This window comes from Haemorhous mexicanus, chromosome 23 (genome assembly GCF_027477595.1).
Source record: "Haemorhous mexicanus isolate bHaeMex1 chromosome 23, bHaeMex1.pri, whole genome shotgun sequence".
NCBI lineage: Eukaryota > Metazoa > Chordata > Aves > Passeriformes > Fringillidae > Haemorhous > Haemorhous mexicanus.
The window spans coordinates 1,460,995-1,486,052 of NC_082363.1; the positions used below are offsets into that span (position 1 = coordinate 1,460,995).

The window sequence follows — 25,058 nt, forward strand, 5'->3', positions numbered from 1 at the left end:
ATCCCCTCCTGTCAGGAGTTGTGCAGAGCCAGAAGGGCCCCCCTGAGCCTCCTTTTCTCCAGGCTGAGCCCCTTCCCAGCTCGCTCAGCCTCTCCTGGGGCTCCAGCCCTTTCCCCAACTCCATTCCCTTCCCTGGACACGCTCCAGCCCCTCCAGGTCCTTGTAGTGAGGGCCCAGAACTGGACACAACCCTGAGATGAGAACCATGACCTGAAAACATCACTTGGGTGGATGTGACACAACAACTCCCCTTTCTCTGGTGTCACCTTTCCTGTCAGGTGTGCTCAGCAGGAGTTGTGGGAGCAAAGCAGAGGCTGGGCTTTGTGCTTTGCACCACACAGGTGCCAGACCCCACTGCTTTTCTGAGAAATGAGCGACAAAGAGAAAAAACCTTTCCCTGTGGCCAGCACTGGGACCTGGTGCTGCAGCCAGGGGCTGGGAAAAGGGAGTGGGGAATGGGGAGAGAAAGGGTAGAGGTGCTTTTCTTTGAGGCAGCAGTGATACGTGTAAGTTTATTGCTCCAAGGGGAAATGAAAAGCAAAATGCAGGTTTCCAGAATGGGAGTTATAAAAGCCTCAAGCAGATGGGCAAAGGGTTCCATTAATCTTTTAATACCGAATCTTTTAATTAAGAACACAAAAATCTCTTCCACACCTGCAGAAATTGTAGTAAAACCTGCAGCTTTACAAACCCCGTTAAATCCTTCAAACTGTTCAAAGGGTTTCCTAATGTTATGCTAAAGGCAGAGTTTATTTCAAAGTGGAGTAGGGAGGAAAATGTGGACCTTAATCATAGCCAGCAGTGTTTGGCTCAAATACTGTCAGATCCCAAATAAACTACACAATCGATTTGTATTTGCATGAAAACAGTTTTTAATATTTAATGTTCAACAGCTGAAGCCTTGTTGTTGAATATATAAGAAGGAACAGATTGAAACCCAAGAGATTTTTTTAATATAGAAAACCTAAAGCCAGGGAATGGCCCCCAGGTGAGTTTTGAGGGCTCAGTGTCCCCTTTTTGGCCAGTGTTTGAAATGGCTGTGGAGAGTGCAGCTCTTCCCGGTAGATTGCTCTGGGCACCTTTTGGGTTTTTGTGGAAATTCAGCATCTGTGGATGAGCTCAGACCCACCAATAGTAAACCTTTCAGAGCTGTGGAATATCCTGAGCTGGAAAGGACCCCCAGGAACCATCCAGGCTGACTCCTGGCCCTGCTCTGTCTCCTTGTCTCGGTTTGAAAAGCCAGGTGTCTGCTGAGGAAGGCAGGAACCTCCCCTGAAATGGAAAATGCAAACCCCCTCCCTCCAAATTATTATAATTTTGAAATTAAAAGGTGCTCAGGCAAAGATATGGGAGGAGGAATAACAGCTATTTATTAGGAAAACTCAAAATACAAATGTAATAGTACAAAGGAAAAAAAACCTATTGACAGAGTCAAAATAGGAGCTGACCCCTCTCTGTGTGTCAGGGTGGTGGCACAGTCCCATGCCAGGGGGGCTCAGGGTGGTGGCACAGTCCCATGCCAGGGGGGCTCAGGGTGGTGGCACAGTCCCATCCCAGGGGGGCTCAGCCCTCCTGCAGTGCCAGCTGTGGTTCTGCTGGAGCAGGGATCCTGCACAAGGGAGGAGTTTCCCTCTGGAGCTCCAGGGCTGCTGGAGATGGGCCTGCTCTCCCTCTGGGAGTGCAGTGGGCAAAGGCTGCCCTGGTGTCCCAAATGTCAGATTGGATCCAGGTAGGAATGCTTGGCTCCTGCCCTGGGCAGAGCATCTCCCCATGGGATGGTGGAATTTGATCAGCCCTGCAGGGACACTCAGTGGTTGTGGAAGAGATAAAGAAAACTGCCCAAGTACAGAAGATAACTGCCCCACAGACAGGAATAGAATACACAGCCCCATTTCCAGCCCAAGACACTGTTGTCTGTTATTCCTGTCCCCTGGTGTGACTGTCCCTCTCCTTGTCTCCCTGCAGGTCACCGTGGAGCAACAAGTACGACCCTCCCCTGGAGGACGGGGCCATGCCCTCGGCTCGCCTGCGCAAGCTGGAGGTGGAAGCCAACAATGCCTTTGACCAGTACAGAGACTTGTATGTCAGTCCTACCCTCGGAGCCCTGTCTGTCTGTCTGTGTCCCCTGGGGCAGGTGTGCAGTGCACACATGGGGTCTGGGAGGGAGGCATCGCTGGGTTTGTGATGCCAGACATGATCAAATCTGTCAGCTGGTGCCAAAGGCAGATGCTGAGGTGCTTTCCCACCTCCTTCCCCCTTGAACAGATTGGTGCTGTCTCTGTCCTGGCATGACCTGTCTTCTCTTTGATCTCTAAGTTCTGGCTTAAACCATCTGCATTTTCCATTCCCTCAAGCTGTACTCTTAAAAAATCTCTATGTGCAGCAGCAACTCTCACATCTCCCAGTGAAAGGACAGGCACTGGAGGCTGAAGTGCAGCAGTTGGGCAGGGATTGATGTGCTTCTGCTGTAGGATGCTCGTTTCAGGCCCTGTCTTATGAAAGAGGTGTAAAACAAAGGAATTAACAGAGCACATGTGAGATCAATGTAGATTAGGCAGTGGCTTTTTAAAGCAGCAAGAGGAAGCTGGCTGGATGAGTTACCAGTTGAACAATTTTTCTGTAAATTAGGGCTGTGCTGGTCCTGCACTGCACTTACCTCCACATCCTTGGGATGTGATCAGGTTCAGCTATGGGCTCTGTGGTGTCCTAAGCAATGCTGGGGTGGAAAGTGATGCTAAAACTGCACAGCAAGTGTTGGAAAGCAAAATAAACCAGTGTGTCCTTCACTGGGACACTTTCTTAGGGAGGTGGCTACAGCCCATGAAAAAAGTGAACAAACATCATTGCTGCTTCGTGTTGCCTGAAAAGGGAGATAAAACACAGCCTTGGATGCAGTTCATCACGTAACAGTGCTGACAGAAGCACATTAAAAGGAACTTTTCTTGCTGGGTTCTGTGGCTCAGTGTAAATGCAGCCTGTCCAAATGTGTTAAACATCACACTTCTGTTACAGGTATCAAATCTTTAGCTCTTTTTGTGTGTTATTTTCATAGCTCTCCAACTTCTCTTGTAAGTAACAGTTGTTATTGGTATCTGAACTGACTGGAAGAAAGGAATTTTGCATATTCAGCAAAGCCAAATTTGCAGTTACTCCCAGAGGCAGAACAGAGCAGGACCAATAAGATTTTTAATACTCTGAGATGAAAATGAGGAGGTTTATGGAACCAAGGTTGTCTTTTTAAATCCCTCTCTGCTCAGATGACCATGAAGTCATGGCTGCATACAATAACTTCTTTAAACAGCTTGAATTGGCTGAAAGGAAAGCTCAGGACAGGTTTCTGACTGAGGTGAATCTCCTGAGCCCTGCTCAGCATGGGATACAGCAGTACCTTTATGTAACAGTCTTCATGTATTGTGTGGAAGGGAAAGGTGAGCTTGTTCCAAATTCCATCTTTCTGTTTGTCAGTGCAGGTTTTACAGGCAGGAATGGTCAGAGGAGACCCAGGAGGGATCACAGCCAGGAGGACAGGTCAGACTATGGGCACAGGTGCCAGCACAGAACACTTCAGTGCCTGTTGTGATCCCAAAAGTGGAGGAGGAAAAGAGGACAAGGGTGGCTTAATGTTTGGCTGAGCAGTGTAAAAAAATTGTGGCATTTGTGGAAAGAATTTGCAAAGTTAAAGAAACTTAACCTCAGTGTTTGAAGGGTTTGTTGCACTTAAAGATCAGGATTTGTACTTTACCTCCAACAGACATGTGGAGAGAAACAGTTCTTGCAGTTGGGCTCTGCAGGTTTCTGAACAAAACAACTGGATTAAAAAAAAAAAAAATTAAGCAGAAGCTTAATTTTTACTTGGAGATCAGAGGGTGGAAATACAGAGGTGGCAACAAATGCCAGCTTCTCTCAGTGCTCCTCTTACCAACACGTTGGGTTGGGAAGGGCTGCAGCAATTCCTCATGGAGCAGCTGCTGGAGCTGCCTGGGCAGGGCTGTGGTGGGAGGGTGGCAGTGGCAGGGGTGTCACTGCCTGGGCAGGGCTGTGGTGGAGGAGTGGCAGTGACAGGGGTGTCACTGCCTGGGCAGGGCTGTGGTGGAGGAGTGGCAGTGGCAGGGATGTCACTGCATGGGCAGGGCTGTGGTGGGAGGGTGGCAGTGGCAGGGATGTCACTGCCTGGGCAGGGCTGTGGTGGAGGAGTGGCAGTGACAGGGATGTCACTGCATGGGCAGGGCTGTGGTGGAGGAGTGGCAGTGACAGGGATGTCACTGCCTGGGCAGGGCTGTGGTGGAGGAGTGGCAGTGGCAGGGATGTCACTGCATGGGCAGGGCTGTGGTGGAGGAGTGGCACTGACAGGGATGTCACTGCATGGGCAGGGCTGTGGTGGGAGGGTGGCAGTGGCAGGGATGTCACTGCATGGGCAGGGCTGTGGTGGAGGAGTGGCAGTGACAGGGATGTCACTGCATGGGCAGGGCTGTGGTGGGAGGGTGGCAGTGGCAGGGATGTCACTGCCTGGGCAGGGCTGTGGTGGAGGAGTGGCAGTGACAGGGATGTCACTGCATGGGCAGGGCTGTGGTGGGAGGGTGGCAGTGGCAGGGATGTCACTGCCTGGGCAGGGCTGTGGTGGAGGAGTGGCAGTGGCAGGGATGTCACTGCATGGGCAGGGCTGTGGTGGAGGAGTGGCACTGGCAGGGATGTCACTGCATGGGCAGGGCTGTGGTGGTGTTCCCAGGGTTCCCAGGACGAGGGAAGAGACTAGAATCTTGACTCCATGTTTCAGAAGGCTGATTTATTTTTTTATTATATATATTATATTAAGAAAATGATCTATTAAAACTATACTAAAAGAATAGAAGAAAGGATTTCATCAGAAGGCTTGAAAGGAAAAAAAAATGGAATGATAAAAAAAATCTTGTGACTGACCAGACAGTCTGAGACAGCTGGACTGCAATTGGCCATTACTTAGAAATAACCACATGAGACCAGTCACAGATCCACTGTTGCATTCCACTGCAGCAGATAATCATTGTTTACATTTTTGTTCCTGAGGCCTCTCAGCTTCTCAGGAGAAAAATCCTGGCAAAGGGATTTTTCAGAAAATGTTATGGCTACAGAAGGCTGGCAGTGGCAGTGGCAGGGATGTCCCTTCATGGCTGCTGGAGCTGCCTGGGCAGGGCTCTGGTGAGAGGTGGCAGTGGCAGGGATGTCCCTTCATGGCTGCTGGAGCTGCCTGGGCAGGGCTGTGGTGAGAGGTGGCAGTGGCAGGGATGTCACTCCATAGCTGCTGGAGCTGGGAGCTGACCCTGGGAGTGCCTGGAGAGCCAGCAGTGGGGCTGGGCCAGGCAGGGTCCATGGAGGTGTCCCTGCCCTGGCAGTGTCACTGCTCTGGCAGCTCATGCAGCTGGGGAGGGAGGGCACAGGGCATCCTGGGCCGGGAACCAGTGTCCTTCCCAACTCCAGAGCCAGGAACAGCAGAGCTTTTCCAACACTGGGAGATACTTCAGGCTCCTTGATGGGTTAATCAGAGAGCTGAGCATGCTGGCAGCCCTCAGGAGTGTATCTTTAGTGGAGATTCTGGTGGTTGTTAGATGGGGAGATCTGTTCCAGGTTCACCCTCCAGGAACAGGGATCAGTCTGTAGGCAGTGTGCAGAAAATCTATATTTTGAGTTGACCTGCAGAGGCTTTCATTGTTTCTGCTCATTCTGGTGAGGTTGCCTGCCCACACAGATCCTTCACAGGGGACACCAGCCTAATTGATACTTCACATTACACATTCTTTAAAAATGCCAGTTTAAGTGCAGTGGCTGCAGATGAAGAGGATAAAAATGGTGCTGAGGGAGAAGCCTCAAATCTGACACATCACCTCCTCACCAGCAGTCCCTTAAGAGGCTCTTCTGTCCCTTTGTGGGGCAGAGAGTGTTCCAGAGCTGCCTCTGTAACCACAGCTGCTGTTTTATGAAAGAGAGGTAACAGTGAATACAGAATTAATCACAGCACTCGCAGGGAACACCAGCTCCAGCATGCCTGAATTTCCTGGGCAGTTCAGGCCTTTTATTCCTGTAATGAGAGTTTCTGCTGGGTTTTTCAGAGCAAGTAGTGCCTTTGTGTCCAGATTTGCTAGACAGCTTCTGCTGTCCTAAGCTGCTCCCAGCCCTGTCCAGCCTGGCCTTGGACACTTCCAGTGATCCAGGGGCAGCCACAGCTGCTCTGGACACCTGTGCCAGGGCCTGCCCACCCTCACAGAGGAATTTCTTCCCAGTATCCCATCTAACCCTGCCCTCTGGCAGTGGGAAGCCATTCCCTCTTGTCCAAAGTCTCTCTCCATCTTTCCAGTTGGCTCCTTCAGGCACTGGAAGGCCCCAGTCAGGTCTCTCCAGAGGCCCCTCTCTCCAGGCTGAAGAACCCCAGGTCTCTCAGCAGTTGCTGTGCACAGGGCTCACTTCACTCCTGAGCTTCCAAACACAGCTGGTGCTGGTCATCCCAGCATCTGGAGATAAATGGGCACTTTTGGGAACATCTCCATCCCACTCTGCTCTCCCCATGTGGTCCCAACCTCCCCTGGACCAGCTCCCCTTTTACCTTTAACACAGAAAATGCTGATATCTCACAGAATTCATCTCAGGCCTCTCCCAGCACTTGAGATTCTTCCTTGTATCAGCCCCCCCATTTGGCCCACACACCTTTCCTTTTTAGATTTCTCTTTTCATCAGGTGTGGTAAGTCTCCACCTACGTTCAGTGAGTCACTGCATTGTATTTGCCATTTCCCAAGGGGCTGGCACCTGCTGTCGTGGGTGTTTTGAGGGAAACAGCCTGGTATGGGTTTGTTAACAGTTTGTGTGCAATAATCCAGTCAGATTTGCTTGCTAGGGAACTTAAAATTCAATTTTGTCCCCAAAAGCTTAATGGCCACTGAGTGACTGTAGTGTGAAAATGAGTTTGGGGAAGTCTTGTAGTATTGCGTGTAATGAAATCATGTAAACTGGAGAACAATTCTGCTGAACTTTCAGTGCCTGTGAGCCAGTGCTGAATTGGCCTTAAGTGTCTGTTTTGGTGCAGACTACCTTTAATATCTCTGGAGTTTCCCACCTTTCCTTTCTGGAGGCATTTGGGCTAAAGAGGAATTACACCAGGTTTTAGTTCCCTCTCTGTCCTCTGTGTTAAACAACAAGCATGTTTCTTGGTTATCTGTTTTACCAAAATCCATGTCGCTTTCCCAAAAAACAACTGTTCCATTTCCATCTCCTGCTGCCAGGTTTAACTCCAGCAGTGCCTGGAGCTAATGCTCTGGCGTGTTTGTGTTCAGTAGGTTATTATTCCCAGATGGAAGTCTAATATCTTACACCACTCAGTTAGAGCCTTGGCTTTCCACTTCCAATATGGGGAAGATAATTTCTTCCAACACATGGTTGTAATTTATTGCCCTTTGCTTGACGTGTGTGTGCTTGATTGAAATCAAAGCATAATGAGGACCAGGGCAGCTGCTTAAATCTCTCTATTTTAGATTCTGCCTTCCCTTGTTTTGGGTTGGAGATAATCAGGCCTTTAATTAAGTAATCTAATGGCTCTTTGTTGTCTGGAAGAAATAATTTCTGAAGTGATTAAATAGACCTCCCCTGGGAAGGATGCTGCTGCTCTGTCTGCAAACAGGATGAGTTTTGGCAACTTTGGACTGGTTTAGTGACTGACATACATTTAGAAAGCTATTCCTCCTTTTTTCGATGACTTAAGTTGGATTTATTGGTCTTTTGATTTTTAACAGCTTTAGAAAAAGATAAAACATCATCTTAATCATTCTGCTCTTGAAAAATGTTTGTATTGATTAAGATTTTGAGTTTCCTCAACAGAGTGAGAATGAAACCTTTTGAACCTCTGCTTCTGTCTCTGTTTTGATGTTGATCCATTTTCAGTTTGTTGTATTAGAGCTCTGGATCAGGAATTTGGTAGGAGTGGAAGGAGGTCTGGGAGAGGATTGACCTCTGAAATGTCTTTGTTGTGTGTAATCCTTTTATTATTGAATTTTGATTGGAATCTTGTCCAGAATAGTTACTGCAGTTTTGGATAGTGCTAGCAGTGCTGAGGGTGGCATCCAGGGCTCTGCTCTTTGCAGTGTGGGTATTCCTGTCCTGTGGATGGAACTCAGGTGTTCTTGGCAGCCAGCTGAGCATCCAGTGCCTTTCCCTGCTCTGGAGGAGGAATTCCTGGGCCATGTGCCTCAGGAATGTGTGGGTTAAGGAGCCTTTGGCCAGAGTTTGGGCAGGTACAGCAGTGAAATCCCAGTGACAGATGAGTTAGCCCTTTCATTTTTAGAGTGCTCAGGGCTGAGTGTATGTTTTATTTTTATTACTCTGTTTAATCTCGTGGAACAGCCTGGCTTTGCTGGGCTCAGGGATGTCTCATAAACTGCTGGATAGTTCAACTTTCTTTAGCTGTTTTTACCCTTTTTCCTAGTTTATTTTGGATTGTGTGCTTGAACAGCCTCTAGCACTGCCTTGGTCCACTTGTCCTGGTAAGAAAAAATGGAAGCCTCTGTAAGTGCTGCCCTTGGGCTGTGGCTGTTTCTGAGATCTGCTGTGGTGCCATCTGAGCCCAAGAGCTTCTCAGTGGGGCTCAGGCCAGCTCACAAATTACTCTGCTCTTCCCACAGGGTTTGTAGCAGCTGCTGCATTCATCTGTGACCAGCTTTGCTGTGCTTTGTGCATGGTGCAGCCCTGATTCCACCAAGTAAAGAACTGATGGAAGAGGTGTGACCAGGGGGTTTTCAGCACAGCCTGCCCTGGCACAGGGTGCCCAGAGAAGGAAACTGTGAATGTCCAGCCCCTGGAAGTGTCCAAGGCCAGGCTGGATGGGACTGGAGCTCAGTGAGGGGTTTGGCAGCTGTGAGCCCTTTATGAGCCCTGTGTCTGTGTTCAGATGCAAACCTGGGCTGCCTGAGCTGGAAGCCCCTGGAAAGCTTTGAAGTGACTTTATTGCCATCAGCTCCCTGTTCCTCATTACTGCTGCAGCCCTTTGTGCTGCCTTTCTCCTGGGCATGGGAGTTCCTGGGGCTTGCACGGCCAGGGCCCTGCAGATTGGATCCAGATGGGTTTGTTGTGCATCCCAGCACTAAGGAAACTGCCTGTGCATCCTCTGCTGCCTGGGGGTGTGCACCATGGGCTGGGACAGCAGGGGAGATTCCTGCCTGGGGTCAGCCTAATAAGGGTGAGATGAAGTCTCCTAAGACAGGTCTAAACCACCAAGACTTTCTCTGCTTTCATGTCTGTGTGCTTTTACAGTTACAGCCATGCTGTTTTCCCAAGGAAATTATTTGGATGTAGAAAACAGAGCAGTGTTGGGATCCCCTCCTCAGCGTGCCCATGGGCAGCTCAGAGCAGAATTAATATTGAAGTTGTTGATAAATATTAGAGAATCTTCTTAGAAAGAGGGGAAAATTAAATGTACTGGTATGCTGGAAAACTAAATCAGTTGCTTTTCATCTGATTTTTTTTCTTTGGGAGTTCTATTTTGGAGCAGCTCTGCACACACTGCATTCTTATCTTCTGAGTCGGAGATGTTGGGTGGAGGAGGAGTTTTTCCCTTGGGTTCCCACGGTTCTCTGTAATTACATAAAAACTGAACACTTGGATTAGGAGGTCAGCATTGATGATGCAGCACTGTCCTCAAACACTGCTCTCTGAAGGCTTTAAATCCCTAGGAAGAAATTACTTACAGTCAAAAAGGAGATGAAATTTTAAACTGTCAGGTTATTGTGAGCTGGAATTTTTGAACTGGTTGTCTCTAATAATACTTTGTATTGTATGGACAGAAATTTACCTCATGCCCTCACAAATGTACAGTGCTTTAATGATGGAATTTGAGGACGGAGTAACTTAAGCAGCAGCATCCTTCTTGTGGCAGATCTGATACAGAATCCTGTCAGAGAACTGATGTCACGTGAGATCTGCAGCCTCTAAAGATTGTGCCAAACTTAAACCACGACACAGAAGATTTCTGCTGGCTCTTCCCCTGCTGTCCATGTTTGGATTTCAGCTGGCAGAGTGTGGAATGTAGCAGACTGGGGGTGGCTGAAGCAGTGTCTGTGCTGCCCAAGGATGGCCACGGGAGAAGGGTTTGGAAGCAGGGGAGCTCCTGCTGTTAATGAGGCACTCCCTTGTTTGGACACGTTCCAGAGTGACTCCTTGTGCTACTCATGAGGTGCTGATGGAACTGTTCCCAGGTGACTTCTCCAAAGGGATTTGGTCATTGATTTCCATCTGCCAGGAGCAGTTGGATGGGAAGGAAAACGTGAGCAGTGCACTTTTCATTAATTAATGAAAGGTGCTAGAAAACACAAACTGGGAAGTTCTGGGAGACTTTCAGCCTTCAGGATCCCATTGTTTGGGTACTGTTGTCCTTCCTTGCAGAGTTCCTGCACTTCACAGCTCTGCTGAGCAGTTTGAGTCATCCTGCCGTGGTCCAGATGTATGCTTTTAAGTACAACTGGCATTGAAGTTACACATACCTAAGTGGATTGGTATGTTTGCTCCAGGGGTTTTTGCACCTGTGTATGCTGGAAAGAATTCCTGTAAAATACCTGTACAGAGCCCCCAAGCATAATTTGGGCTGAGTTCATCAAGGGGGGTGCAAAACCCCTGGGCTGTGCACAGACATTGTACCTTCATTTTAAGTCTCTGGGTGGGATTGTGGAAGGGCTCCACAGTTGTGCTCCTGGGGCCAGGGAAGGAGAGAGGAGCTGTAAATCCCCTGGGCTCCCAGCAGTGGGAGAAGTGCCACATCCTGCTCATTCCTGGTACCAGCTTGTCCTCTCATTAAAGAATCCTGAGCCTCATCACTCACAGCTGGAAGCAGGCAACAATTATTTAGGGACAGCTGATCTCCTGAAGAATCTGTTCCTCCTCCTGAGGTGTGGGGTTGCAGGGCATTTGTTGAACACCTGAGCAATGCTTTGGGTTTGCTGAAAGGTGGGTTGCTCAAATTTGCCCCTTCCTTCATATTTCTGTTGTGATTCCTGTGCTGGTTGGAGGTGACAGGGGAAGGGCTGGGTGGGAGTTGTGCCACGTCACTTGGCACTCCAGTTCCTGTTCCCAGGAGGGTTGGAATGTGCTTCCTCACCTCAGCATTTAGGAAATGTTTTGGGTTGCTGTGAGACACCAGCTGCTCACGCTGTGACTTCAGTCATTGTCACTCTTGTAGAAACATGTGAGCTGAATGCTCAGTATTTTCCTTTGGGGTAGGATTTTTAAATGCCAGTTTTCTTGGAAGTCTGTTGATGTAAATAGCTGGAGACTTTTCCCTTTCTGTACTGAACTTCTGTAGCTGGAAGAAATAACTATGTGACCTTTAGGGAATAAAAGAAAATAAATTTTTCAGCTTTAAATGAGCCAGTTTGAAACCCTGTGCAAGCCTTTGGAAGGTTTGCAGAGCCAGGCTGAGGTTCCAGGTGCTGGTGCTGTGGCATCACGGGGTTGGGAGAGCCATAAGGCACAGACTTTTTGTCTCTGGCTCTCAGCTACTTACTGGAAAATACACAGATGTTTTTATGGATGAGCGATTTGGTTCTGAGGTGCAATTGAAAGTCAGGGCTTGTTTTTATTGCTGTGTGGTGGAAAGTAATTTTCTCCACACAGTGTCCAGGATCTCTTGGTGAGGCTTGGAGGAGAGGAACCTTATCAGGAGGGTCATGGGCCCTTCCTGGGCTGTCCTTCAGTGGTAAAACAGTGATTAATCTGCCCTCCTTCCCTGAGGGTTGTGCTGGGAGCTGGGGGATTTCCTCCCTTATCACATCCCTCTTGAAGCTGCAGCTTTGTTCTGGCCACAGCCTCTATTTCATGGGTACAGCTCCGGCTCCTCAGACAAGTTTCCATCCTGTGGCTCCACCCGCTTCAACTTCAAACACTTCATAAAGCTTTGGACCACTCTTAGCTTAAATATTTTCTTTTATTCTTGCATTTGTAAAGTAGGTCAGTCTTAAGTGTGACATTTTTTGTATAAAACAGCTTTTTCCAGGAGTTCTGTGGTTGATGAGTAACAGATATAAAAACTCAGTATTTGATCATGGCATTAAAACTATAATTGATTTTGAGTGAACTGCTGTTCTGAATTCTGTAAAGAGAATGAATGATTACTTTGGGCCTTTTGCCTTTTACTCACCTTCATGGGCAGCCTTATAAAAAGTTATTTTTCCAGAGACAGAGCACTGGCTGTCCTCTCCAAGGACAGGGATGTCACTTGGTCTTGATGAACTTTTAAGGTCCTTCTAACTGAACCCAACTATGATATAATTTAGCAGTGTTTTCCTTGTTACTAAAGGGATATGACAACCATAAAATGATTTTTCATTGTTTTATAACAAAGTTTTGTCTGTGGGTAAAGTCTGATTGATCTCGATTGAAACATCCTGGGCTGATTGGTGTCCTTAGGCAGAGAGCAGTGATTGCTTTGCTCTGAAGCTGTCCTTTGAGAATGGTTTGTCCCTTGGGGTGTTTCTGAGGTACCAAATAGGAATTTCTCCTACTTGAGGCCTCCTGAGCATCCCAAAAGCATCTGCTGGTTGCTTGGATGCTTTGGGAGAGGGCAGTGTAGCCAGGTCAGTCTCTTCTCCCAGTGACGAGAGGAAATGGCCTCCCACCTTGTGCCAGGGGAGGTTTAAGTTGCATATTAGGAAAAACATTCAGGGAAAGAGTTGTAAAGCATTGGAACAGGATGTCCAGGGCAGCGGTGGAGTCACCATCCCTGGAAGTGTTCAGAAAACCCGTGGGGAAGTGGGTTAGTGCTGAACATGGTGGTGCTGGGCTGATGGTTGGGCTTGATGACCTCAGAGGGCTTTTCCAGCCTAGAGGATTCTGTGATTCCAGCTCCCAAAGAAGACAGATTGCCTTCTCCAGCCACAGCTGTGCAGGAGGATCAGGGCCAGGGACATCACAACAGGACACTAAGGCAAGGGATGTTCAGTGCAGGAGCTGGAGTGCTCTGCTGCTGTGACTCTGGGGCTGTGCTCTGCCTTGTCCATCTGTTTCTTTAGCAGAGAAGATCCCAGTTTGTGCCTTCCTGGGGCCTTTTCCGAGCTGGTTCCTCTCCTGCTTGGATTTTAGTATGTGCTGCATTTCAGTCCATGGTGAAGGGGTTTCTTGGAGGAAGCCCAGCCCTCCTGCAGCAAATCCAAATCCACGAATATCAATTTAAATTCCTCCCAATCTATCATCCAGTTTTCTGTTATGGACCAGTTAGCCTGTGGCACCTCTTTATTTTTATTTTACAAAACCAGGAATGCTCCCCTCATACCCAGCTGTGACTTTCTGAGGTTCAGAAATCCCACTTCACTGCTATTTGAAGGTGAAAAGCAGTGTAGTGATCAGTTCTATATATTTCCTCCCCATGAAGGAGGAGGGGGTTTTGGAGCCTTTGGATAATGGATATCCTGGCGTGCCTTGGATTCAGTCACTGGCATTGTTGTTCCAGCCTCCAGTTCCTGGGCCTGGCCATGGCAGAGCAGCTTTATTGAAATTGCATGTTGGTATTTAAAAGAATATTAATTCTATATTTGATTCATTAGATCTCCAAAGGCACTGAAAGTGTTTCCATGTGTGCGCTGCTGGTTCTGGCGGGAGGTTCTTCACATGGTTTTATGTGGTTTCAGACAACATTTTAGCACATTCTTAAAATACCCACAAAAGCCTTTATGTAAAATCTCATAAAGGTGAACCACATAAAAATTATTTTTTTCCTGTTTCATGTCATTAGGATCAAAGTACAGTAGGTAAGAATAAATTTCCCAAAACCTTGTTTCGGTCCCTCTCTTAATTAATGTTTCATGCTCGTAGCAAGGTCATAAAGTGGGTAATGGGGAAACTGTCTGTGCACACTGTAATGTTCTCAGTGACTGCCAGCTCATTTTGAATCAATTCACTGATTCTGTAGATGAAAAAGGATATATTATATATATATTTTTAAAGCAATCTGACTCTGAGAAGGGACAATAACTGCTTCTCTCTGGCCTCTGGTTGCCACTGCCGAAGGAAGCATGGCTTAGGCTGGAGCTGAGGTTCACTGCAGGACTGGCATTTAACTGCATTAACCTAAATCCATTTGTGAATTCCCCAGGCGATGTAAAAAGGGTGTTTGTTGGTGTGTTAGGTTGCAGTTGCCTGTTGGAAGCCTGGCTTTAGTGTGGCTGGGCTTTGCTTTTTCACTGCTGTGTTATCAGTGGTTGGCAAATGCCCCAGGACAGTGGGTCCTGAACTGCCTGGGCTGGGCTTGGCGAGGAGAGGCAGAGCCACCCATTAGAAATAAAAGGCTGTGGTGAGTTTATAGGAGATTATTTACCCCTCCTGAGGTCAGCATTGGTTTGGGTGAGGGCTTGGGTGTCTGCAGTTAAGGGGAATTGAGACTCTTTGGTGACTCTGCTCTCTTGAAACAAGGTACTGAGCTGATCTGTGGGTGCAGGGAATGTGCTGGAAGGGTTGGAAGTGTCACTGGAGTTCACTTCCAGTGTCTTTTCTCCTGACTGCTGGCAAGGGAGGGGTTAGTGTGCTTTAATCCCCAGTGCTTAGGGGTAATCCATGAACTCCAAATTGCAGTAAATTGCCTTTTAAGCACCATTCCCAACTGGAAGGCCCAAGGTTATGAAGGAGGGAAGCACAGAGGTTGGAAGGGTTGATGATTTTTTCATGTTGGCCGTGAGGGATGATTTCCTCTCTGGCAGAAGGGGAGTGAGCAGTTACTCCCAGGTGTGGGTGACAGTCAGAGGCAGAATGCAGACAGGTTTATCTGCCTGGGACCTGGCAGTCCTGGCAGCTCCTCTTGTCTTTGGATGGTGAGATTTTGCCCTCCTGCAGGCAATGAAAAGTCTGACTACCAACATTCGTGGTGTTGATGAAGTTTTTGAAGTTTCCTCTCCTCCTTTCACGTGATTCTTGTGTGCCATGGTCACCCCTGAGAGTTGTGGGCCATGAATGAATATTTATTCTTCCCCTTTCCTTCATCCTCCTCATGCCTTTGCTAACTTAAGAATGGAAGGGGTCAAATGCTGTGGGTTGCAATTCCAGTTTTCTAGAAGACAGAATTACTCCTTTCTTCCAACAGATGGGTTGTTTACCATTTTTTTATGAAGTGCATTTTCCATCTGCACCAGTGTCACCCAGAGGGAGTGGGGCTCCACAGGTCCCATTGCTTGGTTGGTTTTCTGAGTGTACTTTCAGCAAAAGACACCTGAGATTGAGGCAGTCTGGCTTCTTTTCTCTTGTTCCCCATACCTGATGCTGGAATAATAAAACCTCAACAGCATCTCTGCATTTCTGAGATCCCTGGTTTCAGTTCAGCTCCCTTTGCAGTAAATCAATGTCAGACTTTGGAGGCAGCTACATAAAGTTACTTACTTGTTCCCTTTTGTCTTAATTAGTGAACTTTGCTGTAAAGAACTTCCAGACTTTGCCAATAGCACGGGAGAAGAGGGGAAAAAAGACCAGATTGTAAAATAAAGCCTTACTCTCAGCCCACTTTGTAGCTCGTGCTTTTACCCACTGTTGTAGGTAATTGGAATCAGAGGAATTGTTTGCTCAAGTCGTGTAGAAATCTGTAAATAGCTCTGGTTCTCACCAGACCTTTATTCTCCTTCAGAGACATGTGCAGTTGTTTTGTAATTGAAGTCTCTGCATTATGAAGTGATTTGAACTGCTTTGTTTCTGGGTGTGTAACTGTGAGAGTGTGCAGTCTTGAAAGAAAAAACAAATCTGTATGAGGACTTAGAAATTCTGCTTATTTAAGATTATTATTAACGATATCTGACTCTGGCTTGGGTCCTGCTTGCTTTTAACTTGCCTTTGGGTTGCATCCTGCAGGTATTTTGAAGGTGGAGTCTCCTCTGTCTACCTCTGGGATCTGGATCATGGCTTTGCTGGGGTGATCCTCATTAAGAAAGCTGGAGATGGATCAAAGAAGATTAAGGGATGCTGGGATTCCATCCACGTGGTGGAGGTTCAGGTACAGCCTCTGGGGCAGCTGATACACCCCAGTGAAAACAAAACCCAGTTAATTCCAGACAATTAAGGAGCACAGGTGTTCCACTGAACAATGCAATACTGTGTCAGGGCTGTAAACTTCTTTCCCTTGTTAATTTTTGAAAATGCCCCGAAGCAATTTGGATAGAGATAAGTCAGGGCTGTAATCAAAAAGAATCCCAGAAGAATTGAAAGTATGTTACTTTCTGTGCATGTGATCCCGAGATGTGGGGTTTTTTTAACATAAAGAGCTACAGATAAATATCACTAATTAGGTAATAAAAACAAACCATTAGGAGAGTGAATTGCTCTAACTAGATTTGCTTTGGAAAGTTAGAGGAATAAGCATACTTAGAATTTTCTGTAAGAGACTGTGCTGCAGGAGTGGGGTCAGACTTACCTGGCCTGTTGCTTGTGGGGTGTGCCAGGCCAGCCCCCACTTAGGTTTAGGAGGGATTTTAACCTCCTGCCTCTGTCCCTCTTTGTTCCCATGCACTTGCAGGAGAAGTCCAGTGGCCGCACTGCCCATTACAAGCTGACCTCCACAGTGATGCTGTGGCTGCAGACCAACAAAACTGGCTCTGGTACCATGAACCTGGGGGGGAGCCTCACCAGACAGGTAAGGCTGAGTCCTCACACCTGGGCAGCCCCAGTCAGGCACAGAGCCTTGGTTTTGTGAGGTGTGGCATAAACATCTCCTCTCCTGCTGCTCTGCAGCCCAGTGAAATGGTGAATGCAGGGTGTAATTACCAGAAAGCCCCTTGAACTGTGCTTGACACATTAGGGCTTGAAATTAAAAATACAAAACATCCAGCAGGAGTTCAGACTTGCTTGTAAGTTTCAGTGTGTCTTTTGGTAGTTCTGAATTTTTATCCTTCCATGTGTGTTGCAGATTTTTTTACCTGTAAGATTTGCCCACTTTCTCACTGGAAGATTCCAACAGGATTATGAAATTAGAGGATGACTTCTTTTCTTACTCTCTTTTAAAAGCCAGCTAAACCACTGAGAACAAACCTGTATTTTGCACTGACAGTAAGATTTTTTTTAAGGGCATCAATTACATGGTATCTTCCTTTAGTGCTTTCTCCCTGCAGTACCAGAACACTGATTTAAAAAAATCTAAAAATATAAGATAAATTTGTCCTAAACATCTGAGAGTTTTGTGCCAGCATTAATGACTTTGCCTCCTGAGAGCTGCTTTTCACCAGGGAGGTGCCAGGCTGGCACCTCAGATCTCAGCAGTGCTGCAGTCCCTGACAGGCAGGATCTGCTGACCTGGGCTGCCTTGGATGAGGCTGCTTCTGCCCCACCACCTGCCAGGGGCTTCTCCTCCCTGCTGATGAGCTGGGCTTGCTTTGGGCTCTGGAAGTCAGTGACTGGAGCACAGTAATAAACTCTGCAGGACAGGAGGCACATTGTAAGGTCATGAGTGACTGGAGAGATTGGCAGCAGCTGAAACTCCTTTATGAGCCTTCCCAGGGCAGGCTGGGGCTTTCCATACAAAGGACAATGCAGACTCTGTTAGAAACCTCCTGGTTCTGGGCAGATTTGAGCCAGGTGAAGCCAAGGAGGGTCTGGGATTGCAGAGAGGGACTGAGGCTTGGTTAGTCTTGCACAGCTTGCCCCAGTCTGGTTCATTTTTCTTTCCATGTTGTTGACATTGAAGAAGCTGATGGAAAAGCAAGTGAAGGAAAGAGGCACCTGGAGACAGTTTTGAGCCTTTTTTTGACTCTTTTTGCAGTAATTACTCCCGAGTTATGGTGACCCGGACAAATATTTAATCCCAGGCCCTGCTGATGCTGTAAATGGGAGCTGTGAAGTGCAGGCCAAGGGCTTGACTCTGGCCATGGCCTCTGGAGCACGAGCTGGGCCAAGGCAAACAAGGGCCTGTGCCGGAGAGGTGTCCTCAGTACACCTTGGCCTGAGTGCTGGCCCTTGCTTGGTTTGACTTTCCCTCTCAAAGCTTCAGGGGCAGATTGATGCTTCTGTCATCATTTAGCAGCAGAGCATGGGATGCAGATGTGGTGCAGGAAGGCAGGGCTGGTTCAGTGTCAGGAGCAGTGCTGGGTGAGGATGCACAGCTCCTGCACTAACAGGAACCTGGGGGCACCTCCCAGCCTGGCTCTGCTGCCTGGGCTGGGCCAGGATCCTGCAGACCACTGGCAAACTGGAAACTGCAGAAGCTTTACCTTTCAATTACCTGCAGTCTCCACAGTGCCTTCAGCAGTTCTGGGTGAGGAGGAGCTGTTTGTCCCTGGCTGAAATTACCTGCAGCTGGACTGAGCTCCTGAGTGCAGGGCTTGGGCTTGGCTCTAAATCCAGTGTGCTGAATCACCCAAGCTCTGCAGGTTTTACTTCTCCTTTTTTGATCAACCTTTTATGCAGCCTGCAGCAAAATGAGCCACCAAGAGTTGGTTTTAGTTTCCTCTTGAATAGCCTGTTACAGTTTCACTTTGACAGGTATCAGTGATGTTCTGAAAAAACTTTGTCCATGGTGAATTTACACAGTTTTGGTCAAGTCAGCGTTTCAGCTACTTGGCCACCTTTGATCCTGAAATGAGAGTAGCAGATGTCCTGGAGTTTGAGAGGAAGCTTTGGAAGTGTTGCTCATCCCCTGATGGCACAGCAGCCTCTCAGTGCTTGCACAGGGAGCTCTGGGCAGAGCCATTCCCTCCAAACCAGTCTGGCCTCCTGGCTCCAACAGGGCATTGCTGAGTGCTGGTGGAGGGATTGACTTGCTGGCCAGAGGAGCAGCTCAGGGAATGCCACGTGGTGGAGCTGAGCTTGGAGCTGCAGTGAGGCTCTGGAAATAGCTGTTTTCTGCAGTCATTTCCTGCAGGTGAGATTGTTGCCCTGCACCCACACAGCCAGGGGGGTTTGTTGCCTCTGTCAAGGCCATTTGGAAAAACTCTGCCTGTCTTGAATATCCCCAGGCTTGTTCTTGTAAGGCTCCCACTTGGGCTGTGCCTAAGTGTTGCACTCAGTTTTTGAGAAGGACTTTTTCCTCTCTCTTCAAGAGCCTGTGTTTGTTGCTGTGGCTGCCCCTGGACCCCTGGGGGTGCCCAAGGCCAGGCTGGATGCGGCTTCGAGCAGCTGGGACAGTGAAGATGTCCCTGCCATGGCCGGGGGTGGCACTGGGTGGGCTTTGATCCTTCCAACCCAAACCATTCCAGGACTGTGGGATTCTCTTGGAGTATTCCTCCAGCTGCCTTGGGGCCATGTGCTGGTCCCTCCTGGGTAGATACTGCTCAGGTCACATCCCTGGCCTGGGTCTGTTTTGTTTTATACACTGGGAGCTGACATCTCTCTTCCAGTGCCTTGAATTGCTTTTCCTTGATTTCCCCAGTGCAGTTTTTTGTCTGCTACAATAAGAGTTGTCTCTGTTTCTAGGAAGAAACAAACATTTTACATTTGTGAGTGGACAGAAAAAGGAAAGTGAGAGACAGAGAGGATCCAGCCTGTTTTGGGAAGCTGAAAACTCTCCTTGGTGTAATTTTAATTTACTTGACCTGGTGGATTTTAGAATTTCAGGATTTTGCTGTGTCAGTTCAATTACAGAATTTCAGATTCTGTCCTGATCCAGTAGAGGAATGGGTGTTTATACACACACAGGAGTGTGCAGCACAAACCCCTGTGTGCTGTCACATCCACTCCTTTGTACCGTTTACCTGTATGCATAATTGCTTTGTGTATGTGCAGGATTAATTCACCTGGAGAGGGTGAGATCAGTTCTTAGCCAGCTCCAGGCACACAGGATCCATGGATTGTAATTCTGGCCTGAAAACTTTGGGAGTTAAAGCTGAGGTGCCATCTTCCCACTGGAACCTCATTAGGTCCTGGCTGCAGAGTGCCTCTGTGTGGCAGAGACTCTCCTTTGCCCAGGGGGTTGGTGGAATTTTTAGGAATAAATGTTGTTCTATATAAACACTGCCAGGGAGGACGCAGGGAGCAGGGCTTGCAGGGAAATGAAACGTGCCAGCAGCTTTTCAATTACCATGCCCGTTCTCTGGGGACTGCAGGTACCTCCCAGCCCTCCTGATGGAGGCCAGATGTTTGGCAGATGTTTTTCCCTGGCAGCTTTGGGGCTCCTGGCCCCGTGTGTACCTTGGAGTTGCTCGAGGCTCACTGAGCTTTCATTAGGCTGCACTTCCACTGAAGGTGAGAGCAGCTGTGGGATCCTGTTGCACTTGGTGCAGAGGAGGTGTGGAGGCTCCCCCTTTGCTGGCAGTCAGCACTGCCCTTTGTGGTGGGCTCTGCAGCCCCTCCTTGCAGGCAGCACCAGCAGGTGCCTTCCCGAGGTGTCCCCTGCACAAAGACCCTGTGTGTGCCCTGGGCCAGGAGGAGCAGGGGAGGTGAGTGTGCTGAGGAGGAGCTTGGCTCAAACCTGGAGTTTATTTACACTGGGAGATGTGGGAAGGGGAGGATGTAAAGTCACGGGGCACTAAATAGAGGAACTAAAATAATGCATTCCTGAGGAGGATGATGAGGAGGCTGATTCCTGAGGCCTGGGATTTGGGATGAAAGGAGCACAGAAGTTGATTTTTGAACTTGGAACACTCTCTAGCGAGGGTAGAAGGTTTTGCAGAGCTGGCTGAAGAATGGGCTATGCAGACAGAGCAATCCCTGCCTGCAGGAAGAGCTGTCCTGGCATCTGCTGCTGCTCAGTGAAACCCCAGCAGAGCCATTCTCCATTTATCATCCAGGGAAATCCCTGTGCTCAGCAATTAGGGCACTCATCCATTTCCATCCAGGGCAGCTTTCATGGAACAGCCCATCCCACCGACTTCAGGTGTTGTAACTTTGTTTTTCCACCAATGGGATCTTCTGGTGATCCTTGAGCTCCCCCTCAGCAGTTACAGTGTCCTGGAGTCTCTTTAGTCACCAGCTGAGCAGTGTTTGAGTGCAGGGACAGCAGGGATGTGCTGACAGGGGTTGTCCAGGGAATTATTTCTGCCTCACTTTTCCATCATGAGGGTGGGCAGGCCCTGGCACCTCTCAGGCTGCCCCTGGATCCCTGGCAGTGTCCCAGGCAGGTTAGACTGGGCTCAGGGCCTGGGGCAGGGGAAGGTGTCCCTGCCATGGCAGGGCTGCAGTGGGATGGGCTGTGAGGTCCCCTGTGGGTTTCACAGGGGTTCAGTTCTGTAATGGGTGAGAAGAAGGGAGCAGAGGAGTGGAGGCAGGTGAAGATTGTGCAGCATCCCCAGGATTGCCCGTGGTTTTGCCTGGGCAGTTTGGCAAAGGGAATGGGAAATTTGGTTACACTGGTGAGAGCAAATCCCTGTGGAGGGGTGGGCTCAGTCCTCAGCTGGTTCCTACAAAGCTAGAAGCCCTGCAGAGATCACAACCTTCACTTATTGCTTGTATAATTTCTGGAGGGGCAGGCCAAATTCTGCCTTACTGATATCCAAATAATTCCACATATTTTCCACCTGGAGCCTCCAGCCTGCCTGTGGCTTTGGGAGCCCTTGGCACACGTTGCTGTTTGTGTTTCATTAAAGGGATTTTCACTTTGCTCCATGGCCAGATCAGCTGTGGCTGTTGTTGGCTTTTCAGAGCAAAATGGAGGATGAGTTCCCTTCTACCTTTGCTGGTGTTTTCAGACATTTTCACGATGAAACAAAGTGTTTATCCAGCTAAAATGTCCCTCTTTATATTATTCCTCCAAATAATGTTTACAGAAAGCCCAGGCAGCTGCTTTATTCCATGCAGGAAACATCCCAAGGGAGCAGGCAGCCCTGGAGATGGCCCAGAGGAGTGAGTTGAGTGAGTGTCCCTGTGAGTCAGCCTGGAGCAGATGGCTGGGGGAGCCAGGAGGGGAGCCAGGCCCTGGGTCTGCTGCAGGAGAGCTGGGACTGAGCTGGGATTGGGCTAGAACTGGGCTGGGACTGAGCTGAGACTGAGCTGGGATTGGGCTAGAACTGGGCTGAGACTGAGCTGGGACTGAGCTGGGATTGGGCTGGGATTGGGCTGGGATTGGGCTGGGACTGGGCTGGGACTGAGCTGGGACTGGGCTGGGACTGGGCTGGGACTGAGCTGGGACTGAGCTGGGACTGGGCTAGAACTGAGCTGGGACTGGGCTGGGACTGGGCTCCCCCTGGGGTTTGGCTGAGCCCAGCAGGCAGTGGGGAGGGCCAGAGGGAGGATGAGCTGCTCCTGAACACCAGCCTGCAGAGGGAATTTCCCCTCAGAGCAAACCCAGCCTTATTTAAGCAGCAGAAGTGCTGCTGCCTGAGCCTGAGCAGTGCCAGCCACAGGAAGGAACCTTTAAAAACCCCAACAACTCAACAAAACCCAACTGTTTGTAGGACATGGCTGATCTTGACTCTGCACTCCATTAAACAGCCTCTTGTAACATCTGGCCTTCCAGAGCACATAAAAATGTTTTCCTTCTGGCAGCAGTTTTTATGGAGATGTAATATATACAGGGTTTGTTTTTTTTTTTTTTTTTTTAAATCTATTTTCAGATTCTGCTTCTTAACCAGAGCTGGGCCTGTCCAGGTGTGGAGGAGGCACAGCAGGGAGCCTGTGGCAGTGACTGCCCCTCTGCCAGCTCCCAGCTGCCCCAGATTTGGGCAGTGTGCTGGTGGGTCCGTCTCCCCATGGTGTGTGGATGTTTGTGTGGGTCAGGTTTGCATTGTCCCTACACTGCAGCTGGACCCTTCTCCAGGCAGTGTCTCCATTCCATGGAAACAGTCTGAAGGCAAAATGAAACGTCCTGCTGCTCTTTCTCCCCCTCTTCCAGGTTGTCTTTTGCCTTCGGGGGTCCAGTTAAATTACACGCTTCCCCAAGCCTGTTCCAGCCTTGGCTTATTCGAAGAAATCTGTAGCTGGCCCATTTTTAAACTCTGCCCTGAGGGAGGGATAGGAGCAGATGGATAAGAGAATTCAGTGGGATTAGTGAAACCCTTTGAAGACTGCTCTTCCCACTGCATTTGTCTCCCAGTTTTGTTTTCTTGCTGTCTCAGCAAATCTTGCAGAGGTTCCTGGGTCTGATGTTCATTGTTCAACACTTGGCTGGGTCTTGGCCACAGTTTTCACCTCAGGAGCTGGGGAGGATGGACTTTGCTGAGCACACTGTGCAAACCCAGGACACTGGGAGTATTTCTGTGTCTGCTCTGGGGTGCCCTGACCTCCAGGGGAGCTCTGACTCTGACCCTCATTCATGGAGAAAGTTTCCCAGACTTCAAGACAGACTGGAACCCACAAAAGTGTGAAATAGATTATAGAGAGCAGTGCAGGTGGATCACTTGGTGAGAAATGGAGGTTTTGGGATTTTTAGGATGTTGTGGATGGAAGCAAGATGGAGGGCACAGGGTGTCGTCCTGGGTTTCTTCTTCTTCCTCCTTCTCCATGGGTTTGGGTGGCATTTTGTAATTGGACAGAAAAGTCTGCATTGCAGCTCTTTGGGACCAGGTATTGGGTTAAAAGGGAAAATAATCCAAGTGTCAGCTCTTGAATGGGTAGTTTAGTCCTAAAAGACCTTGTTCCAAGAGTTTGTTGGCCATTTTGTGCCTTCTAATGAAAAGCTGCCAAACTCCCAGTACTGAGACTGTTTTACTGATAAGGAATAATAAACACCTGAGGCTGAGCACGAATTACTGCCTCAAGGGCCTTGAGTCCACACCCAGGGGAACCCAAAACTGGGACCCCCACAGCACACAGGCCATGGGATGGGTGCTCCATCAGGCACAGCCAGATGGAATCAAGGGGTGCTGCAGCTGCAGCTCCCAGTTCTGATGCTGGGCTGGAAGATCTCAGCTGGCTCAGGAGCTGTGTCCTGTCCAGGTCCTGCCCTGGGGCTTCGGTGTCACTGCACTCCTGAGTTGTTCCAGCTCTGAGTTTCTCCTGCAGAGGACACTTGGCTGTTCTGTGCTGGGGAGGGAGTGGCTCTTGTGGGGCCTGTCTGCAGCAGGGGCTCTTTCCATTCCTGGCTTTTTCTTCCACCACGTCTCCACTGCCAGCGTGTGCCTGTGGCGAGTGCCGGGAGCTTCTCAGCACCTTCTCCTGTGTTTGCACGTGGGGGCAGCTGGTGACTCCCCCTCTCCCAGCCCTGCTGGGCCCTGCCCTGCCCCCAGTTCCCTGTGATGGATGGATCTGTGCTTGCTTTTGCAGATGGAGAAGGATGAGACTGTGAGTGACTCCTCCCCACACATAGCCAACATCGGGCGCTTGGTAGAGGTGAGTGCAGGTTCTCGTTTGGTCCCATTCCTCAGAGTTCTGTTGTGTTCTTCTTTACAACTTACTCATTCCTGTTGTTGCTGGGTGTGTGGGGGCTCAGTGCTGCTCCTTCCATCCCTCCCAGCTGTCTGTGGGTACAAAGCCACCCTCTGCCCCTTGTCTCCTGCTCAGCACTGCAGGGACTTCCTGGAAAATGGGTGTTCCCTTCCTCAGCACCAAGGAACAGCTTCCTACCCTCAGATTTGCTTTTGCAGCCACTTGTGGGGAGAATTATTTCAAGTCAGGTTGCTACACAGCACTGTCCCTTGGACTGAAAGTTCAGAGTGTATCAAGTGTTTTAAACCCCCTGGAAGTGGGTTTGGTGTTGGGTTTTGTGGCAGCTCTCAGTCCTGGAAGCTCAGCACAAGGACTGGAGCTGCTCAGAAGGCGTAGCACCACTTTGCTGTTTCACTGCACTGTCCTGACTGAAGGTGTTCCAGATTTTCATTGTTGTAGCCAAGAAAGGAGGAAATTCTCAACTCTGATGCTGTTTTAGGGAACTGGGAAATTAAAGAAAGGCAGCTACTTCTTGTTTGATTCCTTTTTAAAGTTGTTTGCTTGAGTGAAAGCAATGAAAAAAAAGCTGCTTTGTTACAAGATCTCTCTCAGAGCTCTTTCCTGCAGCTGTAAAGAGCAAGTCAAGAATTCAAAGTCACTCCTGAGCACAGAGCTCTGGGCTCTTGGTTACCCTGAAGGACTGGCTGGGCTCTTGGAGCCCCTCCAGGGCCCCCGAGCTGCACGGGGAGGTTGGGGTGGTGCATTTTCCTCCTGTGCAGAGCTGGGGAGAAGCTGCCCTCTCGTGGTGCAGGGAGCTTCCATAGCTGGAGAGATGGGCTGGGAGGGGAGAGCAGGA

General features: G+C 49.0%; 1 protein-coding gene across 2 annotated transcripts in view; it reads left to right on the plus strand.

The window, feature by feature from the left end:
* The window catches only part of CAPZB (capping actin protein of muscle Z-line subunit beta), a 59,522-nt gene that overhangs the window by 30,568 nt on the left and 3,896 nt on the right, over positions 1 to 25,058 (plus strand). For both annotated transcript variants that reach the window (XM_059866423.1, XM_059866424.1), the window contains exons 4-7: positions 1,966 to 2,079; positions 15,830 to 15,971; positions 16,491 to 16,607; positions 24,101 to 24,166. In XM_059866423.1, coding sequence (XP_059722406.1) covers positions 1,966 to 2,079; positions 15,830 to 15,971; positions 16,491 to 16,607; positions 24,101 to 24,166 — 439 coding nt within the window. The remainder of the gene's footprint in view (positions 1 to 1,965; positions 2,080 to 15,829; positions 15,972 to 16,490; positions 16,608 to 24,100; positions 24,167 to 25,058) is intronic.